Source organism: Leptosomus discolor, chromosome Z, assembly GCF_034619465.1.
Source record: "Leptosomus discolor isolate bLepDis1 chromosome Z, bLepDis1.hap2, whole genome shotgun sequence".
NCBI lineage: Eukaryota > Metazoa > Chordata > Aves > Leptosomiformes > Leptosomidae > Leptosomus > Leptosomus discolor.
Genome location: NC_141419.1, coordinates 81,542,507 through 81,554,577, shown reverse-complemented (window position 1 = coordinate 81,554,577; position 12,071 = coordinate 81,542,507). Strand labels below are relative to the sequence as shown.

Here is a 12,071-nt window from a genome sequence, read left to right as displayed (position 1 = left end):
TACTTACTCTTTTCACTTCCTCTTCTTTTGTGTATCTCAAGCAGAAATGAAATACTCTAAGGTCTTTACAGTAGATAATTAGTTTCTCTGGGTATTTTCTCAGTTGTCCAGTTAGAAGTTTCTTTTTCTCATCATAAACTGCAAAATTAAAAAGTTTAAGTAAACAGAAGAACTTTGCCATCAGTTGATAAAGCTATCCCTGCTTGACTTTTCTCAAGAAACTAATTCAAGCCCAAGTTTTAGCAAGTCAAAACAAGCATCCTGTAACAGACTGGCAAGCTCTCGTGCTAATATACTCAACTTTTTTTTTTTAAACCCACTCAAACTACCTCCTGCAATGTAAAAACCAAACTTGCAGTAAGCCAGCTGCTCAGTGATTATCTCTGTTCACATTCTGACTACATAGTAAGTTCAAAGTTGAGATGCATAAAGAACATAATTTAGTAGTTTTGCCCAAGGGAAAGTCCCCAAACAACTGAGATCATTCAGTTCCTAAATTATTTTTTTTTTAACCACCATAAAGTTCCCAAGAGAGCCCTTTGTTCATTTCTTTTTGAGGATGTATCACTTCACAACTACAAGTGCTGCCAGCTAGGCCATTATATAAGAAACTAAATAGTGTCTCATAACCAGATTCCACTATCCTCCCAACCTAGCTGACTCCTTCACAAATCCACACCACCATTCATAAACACTCTGAATACTCTAACACCAGTCCAAGGTTAGGCTTCTCAATAAAGCCTTCCCCACTACTTACAAATTCCCAGTCCCATTCTCGTTTACCTTTTTTTAGCAATACAGGCATACCTGTAAGCCCTGCTGCAAAACACTCATTGATTTACTTGTAAATTAACACCTCATTTTCTATCTCCTTTGATATTCTGAAGATGTCATGAATCTTATAAAACAAAGTTCCCTTAGACAAACAAAAGGTATTGTTTGGGAATTTGGTATCTGTACTGCTCTGCAGTGCTATTGCTCAAATTAAGTCAATACCTCCATATTTACAGAAATAGTTGATACACTGGAAGATCCTTGTGCAGCAATCTTCATCAGAGACTTTTCACAACAGACTCTTCTCTGCTTTGAATCATGGCATCTTGAAAGAATCGTTCTGTCTGTCCCAGCAAGATAATTAATCAAAATGTTGCTTTGACAAGATTGAGGGATAAGACTGGATTCTAATAGATCTCTTATCTGTCATTTCATCACTAAATGTAACTGGTTTTTCTGGACTACCCAATCCTAGTTTCCAAAGTGACAACTCTTATCAGTTTTCTAAAAAGCATGTACATGTACAGACAAAGAGCACCAGAGACACAGAAGTGTGAGGCATGTTAAACCAAGATGAGAAAGCTGACCTACCTCCATAGATTTGATCTACACATTGCAGGGTTATGTCATTTTCTCCTACAATCTTATTCTTAAATTGTGGCTCCTGGAACATTAAAAAAAAAAAAAACAAACTTAGAAATGTCACACTACTAAGCAGTAGCACCTTCTCAGAAGGAAAGGATATATTCAGTACATATTTAAGTATCAGCATTACTGCTCATTCCTATAAGCTGTATAAGATAGAACACTGAAGAACAGTTATTAAAATAAAGACAGATGCAGGTTATACTCGCATAGTTTATAAACTGCAAATCCAGTTTGATTTAAGACTCAGCCATGCTTGAAATGTAGATAGTTTTTACTTTTCAAATGGCTTCAAAGCATGCATTTCTATTGAGAGTCACTTTTCAAACTAAAATTGCTGCAGTAAAAAGGAAATACGGTAACCTGATACAATCCAAGCCCTTTTATGACGAGTTTCCTTGCTATGGGGACCTGGCAGGAAACAGAAAGTCTCTTAAAAGAACAAGTATCCCAAGAATATTCCAACATAGCAGCCAGATTTATCGCTGGGCAAAATGACGACGCACAACCCAATTCTCTTATCTACTGTTTTGCCCAACTTGTGAAGAAGTGATTTGGGGTTCCCTTCAATTTTATTATTCCATAAGTTCAGTGTTAAAAATTACATTTGAGTGATGCCACAATTAAACACTGTTATGTTAAATATTATTACCAGAAAGCTGATGTACACTACATCCGCAAATTACATTTTACTCGAAGACAGATGTGAACAGAGTTAATATCATTCAAGTTATTTCCAGGACTGCAGCACCCTGAATCAGGTGGCTAATACTGAACTTTTTTTAAGAGAAATATAGGTGATTTGGCATACTATAAATCCAAGATTTAAAGTTAGCAATGGAACAGAAGTTAGCATGGTCACTACCAGCTTTAACATAAACATCATGTGATCTCTGGAAAGGGTTCTGCAGCTTTGTCCCAGCTCATTAATTCCAGAAGGACCAAAAATCAGTATTTGGCTGCAGAAGCCTTAGTTTAACATTTAAAGTCCCTGAAATTTTACCCCAAGAAACTTCCAGCTACAATGATAGAAGCACAGAATGGTTTGGGTTGGAAGGGATCTCAAAGATCACCTAATTCCAATTCCCCTGCCATGGCAGGGACACCTCCCACTAGACCAGGTTGCTCAAGGCTCCATCCAACCTGGTCTTGAACACTGCCAGGGACTCAGCATCCAGAACTTCCTTAGGCAACCTGTTAACAATCAATGTGCATCAAATCGTACTCTTCTCATTCTTCTCCACCATCAAGATCACCTTGCACTTGAGAGCCATATACTAGTCTGTCCTTCACTTTCATCACCTAAAAGGACCAGACTGTTTCAGATGCTTACCCACATTGAAAAAGGCTTGGCATTACCATTCCCCTTTGACAGCTCAATTTCAGCACTTTGATGGAATAATTCAGACCTTTACTGAGCCACACAAACAATTATCTAGAGCATTTCCACTGAGTATTAGCTTACTCAGTCTTGTGCAGCCCTGAAATGGTTCTGCAGATACAGCCCAAAGTCAAGTCAAACAGATGTTATACAACACTATAGAAGTATGTTTGACATTCACACTTTTGCAATTGCTACTAGGCAAGCAGTCAGGAAACAGGTTTAAACTGTTGATTTAAGTTTTAAAACAATTCATTAACTTAAGCTTCACAGAATTATCAGCTCACAAGATATAAAGAGTTATAAACTATGTCTGATAGTCTGATAAGTGTCCACATACAGGCTTGCACTGTTTTTACTTAACTAGTCAGAGCTAGAGGAAGGATCTGCATAGACCAAGCCGATGCAGAATGACTGAAATTAGACTGCACCCATTAAAACTTTTATAAATCTATACTCATTCTGTATCCTTTATATTATTTAGTCAGAGACAGTGTATGTCTTTAGCACCTGTTTAATCATAATTAGAAGACTTACATTATCATCCGAAGCAGAATCATCGTCAAGGAAAGCAATCTTGAAGTTTGTGCATACAAGCTTCCCATAGGTGCCACGATTTGACCCATCTTCTTGTATATATTTGTATACCGTGCTTGCCTCGCAAAGCAGCAGTTCACCTGTATAAAACAAACACTGACTTGCAACACAACTGACATTTATAATTAAATTATTTCGACTGTTATCTTAAACTCAGCATTAACTTCCTGACAGCTTCTCGTAACTGTATGCCTGAAGATATTTAATCACTGTTATACAAAAAAAACTGAGGCAGCTCCTGGAATCAGTATATTGAGAGCCTCCCAGGTCATTAACATTATTCAAGATGGACTGAACACTGTTCAACTGCACATGTTTAGGAGTTCTGCAACCACAAGTACCTGCATCATGGCCTACTCAAAGCGGTAGAACAATGTGTGGAGTTGCAAACAACAACCATACAAGTGTGTATCTGAATAAAAAAAGCCCACTGAAGAGTAGTTTATACAGTCAAGAAACAAGTCGAAAACTGTTCCAGTTTTCCATACCGCTAAACTCTAAGAATGAGGAAACATTTGAGTTGATTATTACAAGGTCATCGTAGTTAATTTTTCATAGCTTTTACTGGAGATGATGTTCATTTTACAGGTCCCAAGGCTATTTTAAAGTTCTCAAACACAAGTTTGCATAAATAATGGTCAATAAGTTCTAATCTTAAAACTAGCAGGAACTGAACTTCGAGTTTAAGAAAGTAAAAACAGGTTTTACTACGTACGATCAGCCAGACTCTTAATCTTTCCTATAAAGTGCAGGAAACCCAACAGAACAACACTAGTTTATTCTAAGCTTTTACTTATATTTTATTTTAGTAATGTCATCTTTCCTGATCATGGAAAATATTTTTTAAAAAGAAAGGATTGTAAATTAAAAAATAATAATTAAAAAAAAACAGTGAATGAGGCATCAAAAGGCCTCAGTAACTCATGGCATAAGTAAAGCAACTGGAAAGTAAGCCTCTATTAGTTAATTTTCAGTAAGCAAATAAACAAAAAACACCCAACTATCTTTTAAGAAACAGGGCAAACTGAAATATAGACAGCTCTCCACATGCAGCCTACCTGAAGATACTGTGCCCTACAAAAATTGAAATTTTTACAGAGTTTTTCAACAACCCATGCAGATACAGATCTTTAAAACATTTCAACCTGTGTGGGTGGTTACATCAAACCCTCTCTGTTTTACTTCTTGGGACACTGATGTCACATGAGTGTTTGCTGCAGGCATGGGAATATTTAAATATTGTTTACAAGATTAATTTTTTTAATTCTAATAAATCAATATACAGTTACCTGGTAATAAGTGAGGCTTTACTTCCTTTTCTATGGGCTCCTTTATGTGTATTTCCTAAAGAGAGAAAGAGTAATTATTACTTTGCAAAGATCATATGTTCAACACATGCTGTAAATAACAGCACCCTCCCTCTTAAATTCCTCATATTCTAGCAAACAGTCAAACTAAAATTACAGAAAAAAACTTCCTAAATTAAGGAGAATAAGTTTGCAATGTGCACCTTCCACTACAGGTCGGTGGACTACTAGCTAAACAATTAAGTCAGGGGTTTGACACTCACAGTGTCAGTCACATGCAGCTGTGAACACAAAAAAGGAAATGCGCTACTTCTGCAAGTTACAGACAGTAATAAAGCATTACCAATACTTTAAGTTCTCTCAGCACATGTAAATCGATAAGTATAAACTTAGTGTTACGATACTGTCTCCCAGAGTTCATTCATAATCTTTTCCTCATATGACTTAACATTTGTTTCTAATATACCCTTCACAGTCTTTCAAGCTTCACCCTTCACAATCTGTTTCTGATTTTCTTACATGTATTATTGCGATCAAAAGTACAAAAGTTACTTAAACAACACTACCAAGATTACAGGGAAAGGGATTTCAGAATCTCAGAGCCAAGAGGTAAAACCAGTCACAGGATCACAGGATATCCTTTAATTTGGACACAAACTGCACAAAACATACTTAATTCTCAGTACTGCTTATTCTAGCCATGAGGCATAGATAGTTGGGCTAAAATCTCCAGCTGAAAGACTATTAAATTAGAGGACATGCTACACCCTTCCTGCTTAGCCAGTTCAGAACTTCCTCCTCTGAGCCCAAAACACTTCACATGCATTGGAGTCTTTCTGGAAAACTACTAGTTAACTGGAAACCCCCCCGGGGTCACAGCAGTAAGCAAGCTAATTTTATTTTGTCACCAGCATCAAGACTCAGATATTGCAAACCAAGTCAAGCAATCAAAAGGAGACATAAGCAATAAGTTTTGTTGGATTAAGTACAGAGAAATAGAAGTCCCTGAGAACATAAAAATATCTTCCCTTTTCTTGCTCTCAACACTCAGAAGACCCAAAACAAAGCTCGAAGGCTGCACAGCAAAACTAAGACCACCAGGAAGCCATGTCATGAGAACACCAGAGACATTAAAGACAGGTTGAAAAGAGGCAAAGGTTATAAAATTAAAGTGGTGGTGGGGTGAAGAGAGAAATTTGGAACTAGAGCTGGCAGCTAACGCAGAAAAACCCCACAATTTTCTGCCTTTGACATCTAAGTGTGGATGTTGTACAAGTAAATTTTAATCAAAGGTCACACTTTGCATAGTAACTTATTTAGCTGACAACATGGCTCAAGCTGAACACTACTGCATTCAGAGAAGAAATGCATACACATTTTCCCAGTGTGGTCTCTTCACCACTGGTAGCTCTAAGCTAAACTTTGGGTTTACTAGTGCCTTTATAGCTATGCCTTCTACTATCGCTATTTGTGTGCAAATAAATGCAACACTGTGCTCACAAACTATACGCCAACAACCACTGCTACAGAACACTAAAACAGTATACTAACTAGATGCTTTTCCAGTAACTTTTACTTTCGGGGATATCATAAAGCATGTAATAACTACTGTTCATGTATACACACTGCTTGAATGTTTGTACTTATTGCCATGAGTACCAGTTTATGCTAGCATTGGCAGATAAGACCTGAGGGAAATACTTGACCCCAAAGAAGTTCTCTGAGCTTACACCCATCTATTAAAATGCAACGAAGCTTTTATTACAGGTATCACAGAAGCAAATAATGTTGAACAAGTGGTTTGGGATATCTTCTGAAAGGAATTAGAATTTTAATTAAATAGCATCACAGCAGAATTGAGACCTCAGTCAAACACTGCGATCAGCTTGTAAAATCCAGTTTCACTCGTTGTTGACAAAACCTCACAGACATTGAAGTGCTTATTACAGGCAGAATTCCTATAACATACATAGCTTCCAAGAGCCAAGACTCCAGAAGAGTTCTATTTTAAAGTCAACATTTATATCCCCATAATACAAATATTTTAAAGACCATTTTCATTCATATGCACCAGGGATAGCTAGAATGCAGGCCATGAACATTGCTGAAGAATCCATGCTGCCACGCTCATTTTCCAAGGGAGGACATTAAAACACATCAAATTCTATTAATGTCACATTTTGTATTTCCTCTTTTAAGAGAGAAGGCAAAGATCTTTATGAAGAAAAGTTGTCAGTTTACCATGAGTCAGTGCAAGTTGTGCAGGAACCCCGAGGTTCAGCTAACATCTCCACTCTGTTTCAACTTTATTTTTCTCATCGATTTCAGTTTTGCGGCAACACAGATCTTAGTGCTAACTTAAGAGCCTGCTGACACTTGCATGTGTCCTTGCACGCTCCTCAACACTCCTTTAACCAGTCACACAGTTCATATTCACTCACCCACCCCTTTTATCCCTGGGCTTGTCTTACTACACGGTGAGGTAATTTGGTTCATAAGATCAGCTGGGAAGCCTGTACTTGTGCTACATTTGGTTTTGTTGTTACTGCCTATTGTTAGCAAACCAGCTCATCAACAGGTCAGAAGAGCACAGAAACAAAAGAAAGGGAAGCAGCAGAAGCAAGTCTGTCCCTTTCCACAAGCTACTAAATCCAGTCAGACCTCAGGAAACCACCCTCTGACCATTTGTCCAAGTTAAGCGTGCAAACACTTTCCATATATGACCACCAAATGCCATGCACACCTCTAGACAGATACTACTTCATCTGTAGCTTCCCCATTCTGAATGCCCCAAGCAGCATCTTGGCACTTTTCACTCAAGATGCAACTCAGGAAATCCTACTCCCCACAACAGCTAAAAGCACATACCCATAGGACACCATGCAAATGAGGAAAATTAACTTTGGATTGCCTCAGAAGTGATATAAACAAATACCTCAACTTCACCAAAGGTTTTAGAAACTCCTCTCTCAGAGATGCTTCTCACCTGTGCACTTAAGTTTGTGCTATCAAACAGTGGTAGACAACACAGCAATACCCCATAATTATCAATTGTAACAGCAGAGTACCAAATCTTACCAAAACTGCAGGCTGACAACATGCCACACCACGCAAATTCATAATGCATCACTCCTACTTGTTAGTTCAAAATGACTTCAGCTGACAGCACTATGAAACCACAAAGTGCCAGGGAAAGGGACACCATGCTCCTTGCATTCTCTGCTTCAATTGGGGGGAGACAACAAAATAGCGAAACTGTTTTTCTTAAGGAAAGGCTCACCTCTTTTCTTCTTGGTTTTTACACAACTATAGGGAACAACTGCACAATCTGCAATGCCCAAGGACTACATTCAGCTCTCTCTGAAAAAAAGTATTTAAAGGGGCTAAAATATATTCCCCAAGTCTGTCTGGGGAGACATGTCTTCTGCAAGTGCTGAAGCACAGAAGAGCCACCACGTGTCACGCAACACTGAGTTTAAGCTAGTATGGTCAAGAAGCAGCTATGCTATATTAACAGGGTCCTAACAGTTAGGGCAGGAAAGGGATCCCAAATGATTCCTACTCTTTGTCCTCACCATAACTGAGAGCAATTCCTTGCCTCCCACTCCACAGGAAGGTAAACAACTGCAGACAGGAAATTGGTAAAAATTTTTTTTTTACTAGAATCCAGATCTTGTCTGAGGATTTAGGGTTTTTTTTTTTAAATCAGTATTGCAAAGCATGTATATGGCCTGTTGATACTGGATGTTACTTATCACTCTCAGCAAAGAGCTGTGCATACAGTCTGCTGCTGCAAATTATATGCTGTAAGATCCGAACCTACCTTACCCCACAGTACTGTTTTCATTTATCCATACCTGGACACCTGTGCTTGAGAATGTCAACAATGGAAAACAAGAGTAAACATACTGGGAAAAACATTTTTTATTAGATTCAAGTAATGAAGAAAATAGTTATTGCCTCCAGGGATTCAAGAGCACTGGCTGAAGCACACATTCTTTCAAGGTTGACAGTAAACAGCAGTGGTGTGAGAACATGGGCTATTTTGACATTGTGACATGGTTTTCCACAAGTAATTTCTGCACAGGGAAGCTCTACATCATGGTGAGGCTTGCTGTGACCATCCTTTTTTTCTTATTTACTTATACTTCACAGTAAATAAGGCTAACACAGAGGGCTGAGATAGCTTCCTTAACTATATGTATACCTTTATTACTTGTAAAAGTCAAACCGTATACTGAAATATTTGCAAGTTAGTTGTGGTGCTCCAACAGGGAATACAGTATTCCTGAGTAAAATAAATCAAATTTTTGTCTAACAGTTCACTGGAATTTCATGCAAAAGAGGAAATACCTCTGTGCATGCTTAGCGTATTCTTTGTATTCAGAAACAAACAACAATACTTATTTAATATTTTCTGAAAGACTATTTTTTGGTCAAACAAGCCTAATCCAGTGTTGTATGCCATACAATCCAGAGGAGATATTACACTTTAATAACAGTGCTGAAAATAATCTCTAACTGCTTGTTTTCCTTCCTTTCACAGCTCCATTATCCAAGAGCCCATTAGATCATAGCGCATGTTTTCCATATCTGTTTCATCTTTTATCCTTTCCTCTTTCCTTACATTGTCCTGTCCATCTCCTCTGACTTCAACACCCCACAGCCCACCTGCTCACTTTGCTAACTCAAATTCTCTATCCCATCCTTCAATTCCATCACCCCAATTTAGGAGCACCACGCTATTTTAAAAGTGATCACTACAGAACACACACTATTGTATGAGGTTTTACAAACAAGTATTCATAGTGGGCACAAGCTAACAGCAATGCATGATTTGAGAGACAAAGCCCAAGAAGTATGAAAGCTACCCTCACAGCTCAGCAACCTGAGGTGTACTCCAGATTTCAGGGACAAGCAGCATGAAGCAGAACATATTTTAAAGGGCTAATACAAGAACTAATATTCTGGAGGAATTAACATGAAGGATTTAACTTTAAGAATGCATGCACAAAAAGTAACATTAAGCTTCAAATCAAGTTTAATGCCTACATTTTTATTCAAATTAAGACTTTTAAGGAGTATTTAAGGAAAATACTATCCAGCTTGTTAGCCTTGTAAATGCTTTCAGCTTTGAAATACTAGAGTTGGAAAACATGAATTCACTGGTTTTTGTTTCTATGTCTCCACAGACAAATATTCCTAGTCTACCATCAGACATGTCAAAACATTTACTTTATACCCTAGTATTCACCCCACTTCCTGCAGGGTAGCCAAGTCTGTCCTGAGGGGAAGTGTGTCACTAATATCAACATCCTACAGTCTCACTCTCAACAGACCAGTGATTGATCTGTGGTTCCACATAGCAGAGCCTAACCAGGTTATATTTAGTCAGATGTCAAAAACGCTGCTTCTCGAGACATTCAGGGGTTTCACAGAAGAAATTACTTCTGTTCCTTTAATAAACAGCATTTTTTGTTCACTCCTTACTTCCACCTTGCCATATATTAACATGAACAGAGATTCTGTTTCTTTTCATATCCAAACAAACCCCAAAAGCAGTTTAAAGCTAACTTCATTTTATTTTTCTGAACATTACCTACTGTATCACTCTGGTACCTGAGGATGGACTAAACAAGATGGGGCTAGAACAAAACTCAGCTCTGCCTGTTGCATTTTCTCATTGTAGGGCTCTCCTAACCTAGAAGCAGCAGCTTAAGGTCTCAAACAACTTTCCAGGCAAACAAGGACAAGCCCAAAGAATCTGGAGGTTGCAAGCAAGGAGGACTACAACACAATACTACTACATTGCTCTGTATTGCAGTGTTGTCAGAAAATCATTTACATCTGTTTTCATTGGGAAATACAAGGAACATAGAAAACTTTTAAAGTAAACTGATGAAACTACAAGTCACCAGGGCAGAACAACGTCTAAAACCACAGTTGCTACCACAAAATAAGAACATAATTTTTAAACAGCGTAGCTGACTTAAGCCATAACAGCTCTGCATTGTTATCTCAGATTTAATGAAGAACGAAACCAGCAGATTCTCCAAGGTGCAAGGAATAAGCATGAAGGAATACTTAACAATACTGATCCAAGGCTACCTGCTAACAACATGAACTTGGTAAACTGAGTCTAAAGCTACTTCAATCAAACTGCTGACGTAAGTTTCAATAAATAAGTGAATGGACAACAGGAAGAATATGAAGCGTACGCACAGGCAAGAGTTCAACATCAAGCTGTTAAGGAGAGACTCAGCGATTTCAAGCGACAGAACTAAAACCAAGGAGTTTGCAAAGGCAAAGCACGCACTAGGAGTGAAGTGACGTTAAGGTGCGTTAAGAAAAAGGGGTCCGCAAAGTCCCACCTTACAAGCTGAACAGCCGCAAGGACAGCCTGACATCTGGTCACTGCTTACAAAGAACAATTCAAGTGAAGTACCAGGAAAATAATCAACTTAAAATTGATCAGCCAACTACATTTTTTAAGCTTCCTCGAGAAGCGACAAGCAAGATGCTTCCCCCTCGTTCCCGGGGCAGCACCTTCGACACACCAGGCATGCAACCCCCGAAACAGCACACTCAACGACCCCCTGCTCCAGCCTCATGCCCCTCCCCGCCATCCCACAGCCGCACCACGAAGCTCCTCACGACGGAAAACTCCCGCTGCGAAAAGGGGCGAAGGGAACGGCAGCACGGCAGGAACCCGCGCAGATCCCCCGCCGGGCCGGGCCCGGCCGCGCACCAGGGCTTCCGCGGCCCTGACGAGACCCCCGGCCCGGCCCCCGCTGGGCTCCCCCCGCCCAGCGGGCCGGGGCTGCAGCAGCCTGACAGCTCTCCCACCCGCACCTCCGGCGGCCCCTTCCCTCAAGGCGACCACCGCAGCCCCCTCTTACGGGGCGGCCGCGCCCGCCCCGCCGGCCCCGCACCTCCGGGCTGATGTAGGACACGAAGGAGGGCTTGGCCGCCTTGGCCCCGCTGCCCAACATGGCTCCGGCCGCCTCCCGTTTGCCCCTGGAGCCCGCGGCGGCACCGGCTGCTGTCGGCACCGCTCCCCAGCGCTCCTCCTCAGGACGGCCGCGGCAGCATCCGGCGCACGCAACTGACCCCGCCCCTAGCCCAGTGCCCACCCGCCCCGCCGCCGGCCATTTCTAGGGTACCGCCTTCCCGCCCCACCCTATGTTCTCACTGGGCGCAGCATCTGTCAGTCACAAGCGCCCCTCCTCTTATTGGCAGCGAGAGGGTTTGCCAGGAGAAGGCGGGGCGACGGCCAGAGGAGAGGGAAGATAATGGGGGGGCGTGGCCTCGGCTGCCGGCGGGCGCTGTGCCCCGTGCCGCGCCCCGCAGGCCGGGGAGCGGCGCGA

General features: G+C 40.6%; 1 protein-coding gene across 1 annotated transcript in view; it reads right to left on the bottom strand.

Moving 5' to 3' along the window:
* MTMR12 (myotubularin related protein 12) overlaps positions 1-11,696 on the bottom strand; it is a 32,734-nt gene extending 21,038 nt beyond the window's left edge. Inside the window, exons 1-5 of the mRNA XM_086479701.1 lie at positions 11,637-11,696; positions 4,687-4,741; positions 3,338-3,477; positions 1,366-1,438; positions 8-138 (exon numbers count right to left, since the gene is read on the bottom strand). Coding sequence (XP_086335827.1) covers positions 8-138; positions 1,366-1,438; positions 3,338-3,477; positions 4,687-4,741; positions 11,637-11,696 — 459 coding nt within the window. The remainder of the gene's footprint in view (positions 1-7; positions 139-1,365; positions 1,439-3,337; positions 3,478-4,686; positions 4,742-11,636) is intronic.
* Positions 11,697-12,071: the final 375 nt, after the last annotated feature.